The sequence below is a fragment of the Colossoma macropomum genome, unplaced genomic scaffold (genome assembly GCF_904425465.1).
Source record: "Colossoma macropomum unplaced genomic scaffold, Colossoma_macropomum, whole genome shotgun sequence".
NCBI classification, from domain to species: Eukaryota; Metazoa; Chordata; class Actinopteri; order Characiformes; family Serrasalmidae; genus Colossoma; species Colossoma macropomum.
Genome location: NW_023495014.1, coordinates 1,465,131 through 1,481,655, shown reverse-complemented (window position 1 = coordinate 1,481,655; position 16,525 = coordinate 1,465,131). Strand labels below are relative to the sequence as shown.

At 40.2% G+C, this 16,525-nt stretch overlaps 1 protein-coding gene across 3 annotated transcripts in view; it reads right to left on the bottom strand.

Moving 5' to 3' along the window:
- Positions 1-133: 133 nt before the first annotated feature.
- The window catches only part of ptpn4b (protein tyrosine phosphatase non-receptor type 4b), a 71,522-nt gene continuing 55,130 nt past the window's right edge, over positions 134-16,525 (bottom strand). For 2 of the 3 annotated variants that reach the window (XM_036561078.1, XM_036561076.1), the window contains exons 17-27: positions 15,577-15,660; positions 15,400-15,456; positions 15,059-15,215; positions 13,394-13,566; positions 8,697-8,787; positions 8,532-8,593; positions 8,216-8,362; positions 6,806-6,934; positions 5,799-5,947; positions 4,471-4,606; positions 134-3,442 (exon numbers count right to left, since the gene is read on the bottom strand). In XM_036561078.1, the coding sequence (XP_036416971.1) occupies positions 3,338-3,442; positions 4,471-4,606; positions 5,799-5,947; positions 6,806-6,934; positions 8,216-8,362; positions 8,532-8,593; positions 8,697-8,787; positions 13,394-13,566; positions 15,059-15,215; positions 15,400-15,456; positions 15,577-15,660 (1,290 nt within the window). In that variant the 3' untranslated portion in view covers positions 134-3,337. The remainder of the gene's footprint in view (positions 3,443-4,470; positions 4,607-5,798; positions 5,948-6,805; positions 6,935-8,215; positions 8,363-8,531; positions 8,594-8,696; positions 8,788-13,393; positions 13,567-15,058; positions 15,216-15,399; positions 15,457-15,576; positions 15,661-16,525) is intronic. The other variant, XM_036561077.1, reaches the window with a different exon arrangement.

Sequence of the window (16,525 nt, the reverse complement as noted above, 5' to 3'; positions counted from 1 at the left end):
ATTTTATGATCAGCAGTTTACTGGGGTGAACATCATGACATAGTGCTGTCCCACCTCATAAGCAAGACATTTATCTGTAACCTACTATCTGTTGGCAGGTCGTAGCCTACATAAGCCATAAATGACAACTATAATCTTTTCAGAACACTTTTAATATATAACAACATATTTACAAATATGTAACAGGTGACACTATGTAGTTAATAGTTTCCCCTACAGGTGTCTCTATTTAACAAATTTTCAACATAAATATAATTTCAACATGACTCCCATCTTCCGTAACTACAGTAAGAACAAGTAGCACGACTGGCTACTGCAGTCAGCTGCAAAGTGCCGTCCATGTTTTTTTTTTTTCTTTAAAATACAAAAATACCATCGTCCCAACACAATATCAATAGCAAATCTATAGCTCAAGAGTCATCACAACACACACGGAAGCTCGCGTATTGGCTTGATGGACATTCATTAGGGTGAAAAACGCATTGGTCCTGGAAGCCAAGTCCCTTATACAGTGTGGAATGCCTTTGTTAATATAGAGCAGGGAGGATGGATGAAATAAGAGTAAAGAGGATTGTTAAGGACTCAATTTAAAGTAAACAGTAGTTGGTCACATCATTTTTCCAATTCCTTCAAAGGGAGATTAAGGACAAAGTGAATTTCTTGCGTAATACAGATAACATCTGGGCCCAACAGAGATATACAGCCAAAATACACATTTACAGTCAGACACATAGAAGCAATGTGTGGGTGAATTTTACAAAAAATTAAACAATGACACTAAAAGTTGATTTGAGTAATGTGGGTAAGAGGATCTGTCTCTGCCTGCAGAGTGCAGATCTTTCCAACCCCAAATATCTGGATATAGGGGCAGAGTGTGCAACACCTTTACCAGGAACAGGGATGGGGCATCCAGCACATTTACCTTAGTTAGCCAGGTAAAAAGTCCATAGGTACAGGAACAGGGCTGGGAGAACCTTTATCTGAAGCAGGTACTAGGGCAGAGCTTATATAGCACCTTCACCTGAAACAGGTACAGGGGCAGAGTCTATGTAGCACCTTTACCTGAAGGAAGTGCAAGGTTTAGCCTATAGCACCTTAACCTTAGTTAGCCAGGTAAAGGGGTGGGGCCTTTAGCACCTTAGCAACTTAAATGGCCAGGCAAGGGGGTGGGACCTACAGTATCTTTACATTAGTTATACAGGTAAAGGGGTTGGGCTTTAAGCACCTTTACCTTAGTTAGCCAGGTACAAGGGTGGGACCTCTAAGTATCTTTACATTAGTTCGAGCAGTAGAGGGCTGGGGCCTTTAATACCTTTACCTTTGTTAGCCAGGTACAAGGGTGGGACCTATAAGTATCTTTACCTTAGACAGGGAAAGGGGTGGGGCCTGTAGCACCTTTACTTTAGTTAGCCAGGTAAAGGAGCAAGGCTTTTAGCACCTTTACCTCAGCTAGCCAAGTACAGGGGTGGGACCTATCCGTATCTTTACCTGCTTCAGATAGGTAAAGGGTTGGGGCCTTTAGCACTTTTACGTTAGTTAGCCAGGTACATGGGTGGGACCTATAGTGACTTTACTTTAGTTGGCCAGATACAAAGATGGGGCCTATGCCACCTTTATCTCAGTTGGTACAGGAGCAGGGCCTTAGTCAGCCAGACAGAGGGCTGGGATCTATAGCATCTTTACCTTATTATGACAGGTAAAGGGGTGGGGCCTGTAGAACCGCCAGATAGAGAGATGGGGCCTATGCCACTTTTATCTCTGTTGGCCAGGTGCAGGGAAAATGCTTTTAGCACCTTTACTTTAGCGAGATAGAGGGGTGGGACCTATATTATCTTTATCTTATTACAACAGGTAAATGGGTGGGGCCTATAGCACCTTTACCTGAAGCAGATACAGGGTCAGGCCTATAGCACCTTTACTTTAGTTGGCCAGAAACAGAGATGGGGCCTATGCCACCATTATCTCAGTTGGCCAGGTGCAGGGGACACCTTTGCCTTAGCCAGATAGAGGGGTGGGGCCTGTAGCACCTTTACCTGAAGCAGACAGAGGGTCTTTATTTGAGCTAGCCAAGTACAGAAGCAGCACTTTTCCCTTAGTTAGACAGGTTAAAGGGTAAGTGTACAGATGTAAGATAGCAGGTGAAAGCGGGAGTTGGCCTACCTTTTCAGACACTTATGCACTGGCAGAAAACAATGTAGCATTTTGGAAAGCCTGAAGTGCTCTGAAGCACAAACTTTTCAGTACTAAAGCCAAAGCTATGGGGCAGGGTGGGGAGTTTTCAAAATGAGAGATGAAAATAAAACAGGTATGACTAGCTCATCTTCATCAGCAATCTGAACGCTGAACAGAAATTACATGCTGAAACGCAGAAGGCTCCATAATTTCTTTACACAAGCAAACAAGAGCTCCACTGCCGAAGCCGCAAAAGTTCCTGTTGACCGAGTAGGTGATGAAATCCAACAGCTGGGTGGGGAGCTAAAGGATTAGAAGATTGAAAGGCATTGTATGTCTGAACCATGTGCTCCAAAAACTGTAAAACTGGAAGCCAAAGCAATCGGCCTGATCTGGTGTGTCTTGTAGGCAAATGTCACACGTACAGCAGCACATCTTCACATTATTTTTTCACACTGTATACAGTAGCTGGATTCCTAACTGCTGGCCTAAACCTGTATATGGATTTAACAGTTTTACAATGGCTCCAGCCCTAGATAGACACGCAATGGGCTCTAGAGGAAAAACAGTGCATGTCAAAGCAGTAGTACTGTCTTGTTTTTCGAGGCCTCAGAAGTTGAATGAAGAAAAAGAGTACCGTCAAAAGCTGAATACTCAGATTTCTCACAGAGTACTTTCGCAGGACTCCTCAAGGGAGGATTTTAGACTCTTGACAGCTTCAAGTACCAAGAGATTTACTGGGGCAATAGAGAGCATGGGGAGGGTAAGGGCCCTTTAAACACATAACAAAATCATAAATAGCCTTAAAAACAGGAAATGCTGTTTTTGTGAGTTGGATCCTGCTTGAACTGTGGCTCATTTCAGTGTATGGCACTACAGCAAGTCAGCATATCATCTTTTGTTCTATTAAGTTTTTTTATTTCCACCCTGAACGTTTATCGTTGTTATAAATGGATGATTATGCAATAACCTGATGCATTTGTCTTTCTACTAAATCCCCTTAAGTCGTTGTTTGTTAACATAAAGTGCAAATAGTGCTTTGTCGCCTGTGTTCCAGTTTGCAGGCATCAGTTCCGCTGGCATCCAGCAGGGGGCAAAGAAGAGCTGGCTGCAGTTGTCACAGGCAGTAGTGGTACAGCAGAGGAGCCTGGGAAAGGGCAACTCTTTAGTCCTCTGGTTCGCAGGTTGGTGGCTCCGGCGGCTCCAGCGGCTTCACCATCTCCTCATCGTACACTCTCAGAATGGCCTCGCAAACAAACCTGTACTGGCTCTGCAGAAAAGAGACAAAAAAATCAAAAAGATATTAAAATCAATTGTTCAAGTGATGAACATGATAAAGCCAGGTTGCCACAGCCACAGACAGTGGACCAAAGTCAGGTGCAAATTGGACACATTCTGCCCACAGTTTATGTACAAAACTGTGTGCATGGTAAAACACAAAAAAACCTACAAAACGTCCTCATGCATATACATTTAAGAGAGGACTATGCAAATGTGGGAGGGTTGTGCAAAAAGTGGGTGGAGATATTACATATTGTTACATACCGTTTACATATTCTGCTTGTACAAAAGTTTGGACAACTTGCGGCAGCTGGTTTTGTGTCAATTTTCCTCTGATAAGCTGCAGTAAATCCAATGTGAAATGCAGGGACATTGTGGATATTATGGTTGCTGTACTGCAGCTGCATTCGTACATACATGTGGCCTAGTACTTTTACTTTAAACTGTTGAAATTTAATTAGGTTACTCTCTGATTGTGTTCAACAGACACACACACATACATTCAAGGTTGAACAAGCTTTACAGAAAGCTGCCAAACATCCCATTCAAAGTAGTGAGAAACTGTAGCAAACAACTCAAGATATCTATATTTACATCTGCATCATTATTCTCAAATATTTTTTCATACGCATGTGAAAGGTCACACTGTTGGGACTGATACAATGTTGTTTTTTTGGGAATCAAATTAATATTAACATAAAAGCAAACTCGTCATTGTTAGCTACAGAGCAGTCCAGCTGACTAACACAGCAATAGCATTGCCCCAAAACAGTTTTACAGAAATCTGCTGAGGGCGACAGTGGCAGGAAAAACTCCCTAATTGCATGAGGAAAAAACAAGAGGAACCTTGAATCAAAAGCAGAGCCCTCCTCCTCTGGGCCGCACTAGACTGTGCACTTATGATACAAATAGTGCAAGTACTACCGCTATGCAAAGGCGAGCGTCTGTAGAATCCTAACTACTGAAAATGTACAAGATGTACAGAAATTGTATAACACACAGTGATTTTGCACTCACTGGAGTTTGAATCATCATGGCCCGCTGGTCTCTCATGGTTCGTACAATGTCTAACGGATACACAGACTGGCTTCGCTCTATCAGACACATCGCTGTCTCCATGGTGATGAGAACCCCCGTCCGACCAATCCCAGCACTGCACGAGGAGAAAGTGAAGTTATGGGTCAATAAAGAAGTGGCTAGTTTGACACTGAATCAACATCTGCTTCCATTTACTATCATTAACAACATAGAGCTGTATTTGTAAAAAGCCATAAGCCTGTAGAATTATGAGTTATCGCTGACATTAAGATGCTATTGCAGCACACTAACTTTTAATGAATCTGAAGATGTTTTGTGCAGATTCTAAGCTTTCCATCAATACTACATTATGCTTGGAAGTAGAAGAGGAGATTATAATTTGAATTTAAAAAAATGTAAAGTTGCTTCTTGAATTTCTTGTTTCGCAGAAAGTCATTTTTGACACTGAAACAGAAACAGTCAGAATTTAATCTGGCAGTATAGAATGTAAACTAATTTTGTGTGTAATTATGTATGTAACTTAATTATGTGATTACATTTAAATAATTGAATGTACAGTACTGTGTAAAAGTCAAAAGCCACCCTTTATTTATTTCCAGTCAAAACAGCCATTAAGTTTTTTTCAGCATCACGAAAATGACAGAATAGATTTAAACAGAAAATTACACAGAAGCCTAAATAACTAAATGTAAAATACGTTTCACTTTTTAAAAAAAAAATCTGCAGGGATATTTTTTGTACTCCTCCAAAGTTCAGTATTAGAAGTTGATTGCATTTTGTGCTTCCCATGATCCAAGTAATCCCAAACAAATTCACTGAAACTCTACGGTGGCCAGTCCATTGTTATTAGCACACCAGTACCTGTGTGATTTGCAAATTTCTTTTTCTCAGTAAGGGCTTCTTGACAGTTACACAATCTTTCAGACCCATAGTGTTGACTTTTTTCTCACAGTGGAAGGATAGACTGAAAAAAACCTGTGGATTTTTCAGACCTGAAGCAAGAGTGGAGCTTTATTTTCTCCTATCAAACAAGGGTGTACTTTTGCACAGTGCTGTGAATTGAATGTATATCACTCAATATGTTATTCAATATATTGTAAGGGGTTTAGTAGTAAATTTTAGATTGTTCAGTGTATCAGCAAATCCAAACATCCATAACCTATGCTGAAATAAAGTTATGCGTTAATGTTTGTGAGGTTTATGTTTGTAACGTAAGTCAGCAGGTGTGCATGTAGATCATATGAACTTGGTGAAAGGTGTAAAATGTTGTGGCAATATTAGAGTAATGTTTTTGAGCAGGTTCTGACCTGCAATGCACCACCACAGGCTCCTCTGAGTCGCCTCGTTTGCTGCGCACCAAACTAACAAAGTTCAGGAAGTCAGTGGAGTCATCTGGGACACCATGGTCAGGCCAAGCCATGTACTGCATCTGACACAGCTGCCTCTCCTCTTTACTCTACACAGACACACGCACACAGGGGATATTCATACACTGTCCATCAAAATTTAGCTCAATGTTGCTTTGTTTTTTTAAACATTTCAAGTAATAAAGGAAAATATTGAAAGATTTTGTTGATAAAGATATTTTCCAAATACTCTGGGTATATTTGACAGCTCTCAGCTTCATGTTTATCACAAAAGCCCCTTTCACACACAGAGCCCGGTACAGGATGTAAACAAAGACGTTCAGATTGGTTTGACACACTTCATTTAATAAAGGATCGATTAGATAAACTAGCTATTGGAGAGCTTTGGGAATGGTTAAGCTAATATACTCACACAATCATAATATATTGTTTTTTTATTTATAATTTTTCTAATGTGAGTTTTTAAGGACATACTGACTGTCCAAGTAAACAGCTTTGAATATCACTATCTCAGATGTCTAAGACTTTTGCACAGTAGTGTTGGTCTCGTCCAGCTTTGCATTGTTACAGGGACTTCAACTCTGTTTAACTTGACCCATTCCTGTTTAGTATTGAATTTCTGTATGAAAGGGTATGTGTGAAAGAGGCTAAAGTGTCCCTAATGAAGAGAAGATTTTGCCTAAGAATACTCTTATAATATGACTTGCTGAACTATTGTTAAAAGCACACACTGAAAATCTTTTGCCCCAAAGGTGGCTTAAACAGCTGAAATGTGTGCTGACATAACGAGGGGATAAAAGGCATGTTGGACGCCATTATTTCCTGTCAGATATTTACGTGTGTAATGACTGTTTCCATTAAAATAAATCTGCTTAGTTTCTACTGAGTTGCTGCAAACCAGATACATGTAAAGTTCTAATTCACTCCATGAAGGACGTGTGTGTTACCTCCAGGTGTGTGAGCGTCAGAGCTCGGAGCAGGTACGCTGAATTCCCGTCCTCAGACACACACGACACCTGAAAGCCGCTGTAGGTTCCAGTTGCAGACACATTTGGCCAGTACTGGTGACACTTCACCTAGAGAACACGTATCGTAAGTCAGTCCAAATGTCAAATGACATAATAAAATCTAGCATTTGAGAAACAAATGCCTGGTTTCAAGATGGCTGCTACTACTGGTTGTAGTTAAGCAATGTTATCTATTAAACTGGATGAAAGTACAATGCGTCACACAGCGTCAGAAACCACACTGGCGAGTCTATTTGAGGTTACTTAACAACTTTAAAAGGTTTGAAGCTGATTAGATTAAATGTGTGGGGAACGCCCAGGGCTTTCTAGGCCTTCAGAGAAGGCCTAATGATTTCTTTAAAATAAAAAATACATAGCTATACATTTTACATACAGATTTCTGTTATTTATTAGTAAATGTTAGTTATTAAATGTTTCTGTTAGTTATTAAATGAACTACTAACATCATTTGCAAGTGACCATGAAATCAACCAATCACGTTTTGATTTCCAATGGGTGGAAGCAATTTCATGAGATCAAGGCCAATAGTCACCAACCCGGACCTGAAAATCTATTTTCCTGCAGAGTCTAGTCTAGTTCCATCCAGAATCTGCCACACTTACTCCAGCAAATTAACTTTTTCAGAAGTCCTTGATTGGCTGGATCAGGTGCATTAGCGGTAGGTGAGGGAGAGTGGAGAGCTGCATGGTAGATGCAGGGAAGTAGATCTTCAGGAAGAGGGTTGATGACCTCTAGACAAGGCTTTCTGGATGCCTTAGTTACTCCAATGACTGAAAATATGAGTGGTTATCTAATCAGTTTGAACTGACTTGACTTTACTGAACAAGTCACTGCAAAACTGCTCTATACAAGGTAAAATATATACAGCTGTATGCAAAAGTTTGAATACCCCTGGTCAAATAAAAGGTGGAAATAAGTGAACACATCCTCTAAAGGAAAAAAAAATAAATATGTGAAGGTCTACAAGGTCTAGTGCCCAATTTAACATATTGAAAAAAATATACAAAATGTGTCAGAACTTTTTCACAGGCCACATCTTATGGTGTAATTTGACCAGGAGCGCTTAAACTTTTGCAAACAACTGTATTAATTAGAATTATCGTAAGGTTTTTTCCCCTTGTATTTTGGCAGTTCATTTATGGCCCAAACTGAAGGCTAGGCCTCGCATTACATTACATTAGCCTTGTAGCTCCTAAACTAGAAACAAAACTAAAGAAGTCAACTTCGGTTACCAAACATGTTCTTGGCTGACTGATTACAATTGAGGGGACGATATAATCGCCCTGCCCGTGTATTTGTCTGTTTGTGTACGGTAGGTGTTCTACGTACTCTGCCACGCTCCACCTGTGTAGTAAGCATGACCACCAGGGCGGCGCTCTGCTCCCAAACCATCTGCCAGAAGTCCCCGCAGGTGCCAGGCAGCGGCCCCTGACATGCTATATAGCGCCTCACCCCACCACCCCCTGGGATTTCCATCTAAGCAGGACAATACAAACATTATCACACAAGACTATAGACAGTACAGACAGCTGGACAAATCATATTACAAATAACCTGGAATCTTCTTTTTTATCTATGCCTCTCATCTCATTTGAAAAAGAGCCATTTGTTTGCATTTGTAAGGTTCTTGGATGACAGTCCTCACATTGATGTAATTTGCATTGATGTAGTCCTCTGCTCCCTTCAGGACGACTCGAGTTGCATCATCTGCACAAATCAGAGAGCTTGTGCTTCAGAATGTTCTAGCAATTTAAACTGCAGATATAGATTTGAGGAAAATATAAATATAATCAGTGCTGCTTATACTTACAGGGCGAGATGTCTCGATAGCGATTTTTGCAGACGTTCTGGGGCAACCTGGCACACGACATGGACATTCCGGGCCTTTTCCGATATAGTTGCTGGACAGATGAAAAGGAGATATTAGAAATCTGGTCAGAAACTTGTAAGCTAACTTTGTCCTCAGTATGGTTTGACAGTTCTTGCTATAGTTCTAATAATTTGCGAGTTTACAGCCTATAAAGTGGTTCTTGTAAAAATAATAAAATGGCTAAAAGTCCCTGTTCATGTTTTGTGAGGGAAGCCATTCCATGCATGGAAGTTTAAGAAGCACGACCACTGGGCTCCCACGTGGTGCAGCAATATAAGCATTGGTTCTATCATCGGGAAATCGGGAGTTCAATCCTTGGCGATGCCACTGCCATCTGTGGCTGGGAGTCTGAGAGAGCATAACTGACCTTGCTTTCTCTGAGTGGGTAAAGCAACTGTCCCCATCACCCAATGCAATGCCACCCAACACAGGTGTCTGTTGATGTAACAGAATAGCTAGATAGCATTCCCCTTGAAACGTGTTGCGCAGTCTTATTACTATTGTTTTGTTATCCAGTCAATCAGAGGAGGACTTTTTGAGTCTTGGTTCCTCTCAATGTTTCTTCCTCTTGCTCTTAAGGTGTTTTTCCTTGCCACTGTTGCCCTTGGCTGACTCATTAGGGGCTTGAACCCAAAATAAAAAATGAATCTTTAAATCAGTTGGAAAAGATGTGGTGGAGATGAGGTTGAGCTTCACACGTCTCAGAGGAATTAGTGCTAGGCTTCAACCTTCCAGCCACCAGCTGTAATAGAGGGAGACCTAACTAGCAGGTGAAATTAGCAATGACAAAACTGAATACAACCACAACAAAAACTACAAGCATAACATGAAAAAAATAATTTACCTCACACTAACATTACACATCAAAGGAAAATGAGTTAAAAGATAACAGATTGTGGGACAAATATAATTAGTATTGTACATCTTAAAGCTGTGGATGTGTTTTCAGACAACTACATCATCCAACTTGACTGACAATCGTGATAGATGGAAACTACTGTCAGTCGGCTTAAGACGATTGCTGTTTAGAATCAAATATCACAGAGCACTGCCAAACTTTCCAGACAGTCTGTACCTAAGTGAGTTTAAACCGAAAAAAGGCTGACACCAGATTTTACCTGAACTAAAGAACAACCCAGAGATGCTCACTAGGATCCTCATGAGGAAAAGTGCTGATGGAAAGCAAATGAGGGCATGTAGAATTGTACTGAAGGTCTACAGAAAAAACTCCCAAATTCCAGTCCGGAAGCCTCCATACACCCACAGTTCAGTGTTTTCCCTGTTCTTCTTGATTTAGCACACCTGGTTTAACCCAGCTGCTAATTTCCGAGCCCTTAATGAGCTGAACCAGCCATGTTACAGAGGGACACAACTTTAGACTGTAGCCCTCAGGCACTGGAGTGTGAGAAACCTGCTAGAGAAACAGCAAACTCAGCAAACAGGAAACACTGGCGCCTGCACCGGAACGACAGGAAATTACATTATGTGAACAAAAAATTAGGTTTACTGCAAGATGAAGGGCTGAGGTCTCACTTAAACTCATAAAGACATAAAAGGCTTTATAGCGACTAGTAGTATAAAACTCCAAATATGCATGTTACTGACTGACTGACTGATCTGTCCATCGAGACCATGAGTCAGTAAATGAATGAGAGAGGAAATGAGTGATTCAGTGGCTGAGCAACTGCTCAAAAACTGCTTTATAGCTCTAATGCAGATACTAATACCAGACATTTAGGAATGGAGTCTCCACAGTCACATCTGACTAGTGCTGAGATATCATTGTGGCTTTGACCGTAAAGGACCATTTGACGGACATGAACTTTTTGCACAAAGTGCAGATAGACTATCTTGCTCTCTTTGGATGTACTGCTTCTGCGCTCTACTGGTGACTCTCTAGCATTTTGCTTCCTAAACAAAACTTTTCCACACGGACACGGTTCGACGTGGAACGCTTAAAAACCAGGATCAGTGCAGTTATTTTGGCACCGTTGCTCTGGGCCACAGAAATGTTTGGTGGGATGATATAATGACATCAAAGCTTCAATCTAACTGTGAAACAGTGCTGATAACCAGTAGAGAGTAGCATGGTTAGCACTAGCTTAGCCAGCTTTCTTCAAGTTCTGCTCACCACAGAACAGGTTTGATTCTGACGAACAAAAACTTTACTGACGCAAGTTTAAATGATAACTCAAATATGAGAAAACGAAGTTGCATGGCTGATGTTAGAGGGACAGAAAGCCGAAATTAAACCTGTGTTTGGAGCTGTGACATTAACTTCCTAACTAAGCTAATGGTAGCCGGCTCCTCTCTCCTAGCTAACTTGGCTTAGCCAAACACAGCAGGACAGGTTTGATTTGACTAACTGGTGCTCTAATATCACAAGTATAGATGATAAAAACTTACAATCGTAAGAGCAAAGTCGACTGACTGGTGTTGGATTGACAGAAAGCTGAAATCAAACCTGTTTTTGTAGTGTGTTAGGCTGTAGCCGCTAGCCTAAGCTAACGCAACTGTACGGTGCCTCCCACTGCAGTACAGACTCGGTTTCAGCTAACTGATGCTCAAAAACACTCTTTTAGAGGATAAAGACTCATATTTGAGAGTGAAAATTCGACTGACTGGTGTAGAAGTGACAGAAATAGAAAAAATAGAATTGTTCTGTGGTGCTTTGAGCTGACGCTACTGCTAACGCAATTGGCCAACTACAGGTTCAACCCAGCACAGGCTGTTTCAGTAACTGATGCTCAAATACAACAAAGAGGATAAAGCATCTGAAAGCACGCCGAGTGACTGGTTTTGGAGAACGGAATCAAACATGCTTTGTCGTAGGTTCTGTGTGTGTAGGTTTTTTCAGTCTTTTCTGGTTCTGATTTAGCAGCACAACAGATGGAAACCGGTCTCCACCTAACCAGTCTCACAAGTCTGGACCAGCACGGGACAACACAGTACGGCCCTGAGAACCAGTGGCTCGACAGTGGAAAAAGTTTCCAGTCGGATGGTCTCATAAAAACGGGTAATTGTCATGCAATTCAGTACCAGTCATTCAATTGGCTTTTCTGTTATAATTTAATTATCAAATTTATCAAATTTGATGAAATATTCATTGCAGCTGTACAAATGTTACAGGCATTATCAGACATATAAGCACTATGTAGATTAATCAGGGTTCGTACTGCACTACCAGATCCAGTCTATATGCATAAAAGTTATCTGCACGCTGCAGCTCTAACTAGGAGTCAGGCAGGCTGTTTGCTCAACTGAGGGTTCATGCTTTTGCAACCCTATAGTTCTGAACCTCATGAATGAATTGCTTTTTAAAATACATTTTAGAAAGCTTATCTCAAAGCTATTTTAACAGTCTCCCAATCATCAGACAGCACATTTCATGTAAAAACGCTCTATGAGGGAGCTTTTAGAGGCATGCTTCAGACATCTGACTCCTATCACCACCACTGTGGACAATTCTAACTCTGTAAGTTTCTCTAGCATTTCACATCAAACCACTCTGAATGATTCTGCTTACATCTCAAGGATCTGTCAGTGGAATTCCCCTTTAATGAGTTCATGAATGAGCATTAACGAATATGCATGTGGGTTAATAAGCCGTTTTGTAACTGTTTATAGTGTGAGTGAGTCAGTGGTGGCATTTCATGAAAACCTAGCATATGGCACGGTGATGTCACATGTAAAGCTAGCATATGCCTCCAATCTAAATACTGCATTGTGTCACAATGTCAAAGTAACAATAGCGTAAAGCCGCATTCAAGTTTATTAATCAAATAATCCAATAAAATAGCTGCCCACAGAAATACATGGAAAATAAATATGCATTTAAATGGAGTTATGGAATAACTGAAGTCTGGGGGGTAGGACCATGCCTGAAGCCCCTCCTCTTTCCAATCTAATGCCCTGTAAATTATTATCTCAACCTTCCGTTTCCCTTGACGAAGATTTCACAATCTCCTGACCAGCTCTGAATTGAACTGGGGTCTCAGCCTTCCAGCTCCAAGCAGATGCTGCCCAGAACTCCAGAGTTCTCCCCCACTACCTCAATCAATCTCCCCCCATCCTACCACATGTTGAAGGCACAGTTCAAACACACAAAATATAATAGACAACTATAACTATTAAAAAATCAGTCAACATACAATCTCCACCAAACCACCTTGATGAGGAGCAGGGTTATCAGGTGCCAGTTTGTAAAAAACACCCCCACACAAAAAGCTCACTTCAATTATTAAAGGATGCTTCCTCCTCCTTCCCAGCTTTAATTGTTTCAAAGTGTTGCAATTAGCTTTTTTATTAAAAAGCTGTCAGGAGATGACTGTTTTCTCTTCATTTTTAAGATTCTGTCTACAGGCATCACTTCAGAAAACAGCCCACCATACATCAATGCAACATGCCCACACGGTTCCATAGCAACCACTTGCAGTGCCCCATGCGTGCTTGTGTTTTAGAAAAGGCTAATTGTTTGAGCGTGGGAAATCTGATCCTAGATCGGCTTTAATGGGTATGTTTTTCCACTTCGCTATAATTTTAGGTCATGGCAACTGCCACACTCTGCCATACGGAAATGCCACGCTTGGAGCGTGTGTTAATGAACGAGTGAAGTAAGAGAACACTGGCTGACTCACGTCGAACTGAGCGAGCACAGAGCCGCTGCTCAGGCCGTCTCTCAGCAGCTGGAAGGAGGATTTCCAGCCGTCCGGCTCAGAGTGGGACCGATCCAACCCACAGCTCTCTGGAATGAAGTGGAACTCTGACTCCAAATCCAGCTTCTCCTCCTCCTCATCCACATCATAGATGGCTGTGAGTGTGTACGAGGGGTGGGGGAGGCCAGAGAGAGAAATAAGGAGAGAGTTTTAGATTATGGCAGCATTTTACAGATTTAAAAAAAAAGTTAATTCAACCATTTGTAAGCAATTACACTTCCTGTGAGTGTGCATAAATTGAGAGGTCATTCAATCATATTCACGACATATTCCCTTTTGCATTTTTGTCTACCACCAATATACAATATACAACCAATATACAAATCTTCACTGTCCAAAAAAAGTCTGTTCAACAAGTATCTCTTTTTTCTACATCATTTGTGCACAGCAGCTGTCATTTACATCGTATGAAAATTTCATGATGAATGCACCAATAGAAATACTCCAAAACTGCTTGGAAAAAATCCTATATCACTCTTTAAATTAACTTACAGTAAAAATGAATACAATTCTTGCCTTCTCCTGTGAAGTTGCCAAAGTTGACAGTTTTTTCTGGACAGCGACTTTAGCATAAAGTATGATAAAGAATAAAGTATGCTGCACCTTTTCCAAATACTCATAATATTCATAAATTGCCAGATTATAATGAATAATGGGTCACACATCTTATTTTAAGGTCTGCTTCTTAACAGTTAATGAACTACTAGCACGCAGTAAATGGAAACTTATACGTAGTAAGCTTAGAAATGTGTTACAACAGCATTTATATGAGGGGTTAATAAGGCGTTCTGTAAATTAGTTATTTATTTTCTGCAAATTAGTTATTAGTTTGTTGACTAATGTGTTAAATGTCAATGAATTGTAATCTTTCAGTTGCAAGCACACTTGAAATGTCTTTATATGGCATGTTAATCATGGAATATAAATAGTTCATAATTACCTGAATACACAATGATCAACTATGTAGTAGCAACTGCTAGTAAACGGTCACATTTCAGTTGCAAGTGTACACATAAGTTATCTGTTCTGAATATGTCTGTATGCTCTGTTAAGCAGACCTCAATCGTCTGACAACTAATTTTACACTGAACAGATTAGTAGGCCACTGTATTACTGTATTTAGCTATGAACTCTGTGACCTAATGTCCATTCTTAACAGTGTAATTTACAGGAAGTTTCTGTAAAAATGAAATTATGATCTCATAATTCCCTGACACCTCTACAAAATAAAAATGGGGAACTAAGGACATTACTTCAAATTCTGCATCATCAAATAACTGAAAGTTTGTAATTTGTTAGCTTTTAACTCAGTAGTCAACAAACACTCAATAACTCATTTACAGAAGACTTTATTCAGACATCATATAAATGCGTTTCTAAGCTTGCTTACAATGTATGTTTCAATTTACCAGGCCATTGTTAATTGCTTGCTCAGTTTTTCAGAAGAAGTGTCACTGAATAATATACTAAAATTAGCTCAGGTTCAGACTGATAACCTATATCCTACTAATTGAACAGTTATATTCACTGAAATAGCAGCCTATTGATATGTAATGAGAATGAAGCAGATTGGTTGATTGTCCTCACCATTGGGTCTGACTAGAAGAATGAGCTCTCCTGATTGGTTCTCGCAGCTGGCTTTGATTAGCATAACCACGTCATCGTGTGTGTAATCAGAGATGTCTCTCCCATTGATCAGCACCACCTGGTCACCCTCGTTAAGACGTGGCACGCACAGGTCAGCCTGAGGGAGGTTAAAAGTCACAGAATCATATGAGCAAACAGTTGTAAGACCTTCACAGCACTGCAACTTCAACTGAACAACTGATGATATGAACAGGACTGCTTGTAGCAATAACAACACTTGGCAGACACTTTGTCATCAGCAGTTTTTACATACAACACTGAGCTGCAGGACTTGAACCTACCGCAGTTCCAGGAGCCACACGGGACACAATGATTGGCATTCTTTGATCAGCACCACCCTGTGGAGGGATAAGGAGACAGAAATGACGACAGAAGTGACCACAGATACTTTCGGATACTTGCGTATTTTCAGACACTTCAATATTTTCTTAAAGGTTTTGGTGCAAACAGGAACACACCTTGACGTTAAATCCAAAACGACCATTTTCATCTGGTTTCATTTTAATCAGGACAAGGTTGTCGTGTGGAACTGCACCATTCTGCTGAGGGAGGAGAATTAATCACATATATGCATACACAGTGATCCTCCTATGTACAGTACAGTACACTGTGTGTTTGTAGTTTAATTTTCAGTACAGTACAGAAACCACAAAACGCTAAAATGACAAACAACAAATGAAAGCAGGGATGCACCAAAAATGTTTTTTGGTCGAAAAGTAAAAGACTAAGTAGGTCTGCTATGAAGTGTTGAAATTGGACACTGCCTAACATCTGACACGGTCCACTGAAGCTGGTAATAAACTTTTTACATTTTGGAAAAATGAAGCATTTCAAATCAAACCACTCTGAATGACTTTATTTGCATCTTAATGATTTATTCATGTAGAAATTCTGAAAAAATCCAGGATGTAATGGCATGTAGTCTGAGTGAGTCAGTGGTGGCATTTTAGAAAAACCTAGCATATGGCAGGATGATGTCATATTTTATCTATAGTTAGCTTATGTCTCCAGTCTACTATTGCATCATACCACAGTGTCGAGAGTAACAGCAGTGTGAAACCACAGTCAAACCTATTAACCAACACAAGCACGTGGATTTGTTAGATCCCACTGAGGTTTATGGCTGTTTCTTCTCTAAATGACAAACACTACAGTGACTTGCATTCTAACAAAGGATCTGAAGGAACTTCAGACTGATAGACAGAAGTTTCAAAGCACATCCACGTGCTTAACATATTTAAAAACAAAAAAAAAAACAAGTTTTCCTTTGTTATAGCTATAATTTTTGTTAAAGCTGGAATTCAGATGTCACTGGGAAACCATGCTGTATTATATTTTTATAATTTTACATCCTCTAATATTTAATATTATTTAATATGCTATTTAGAATTAAATTAGTACTCTGGC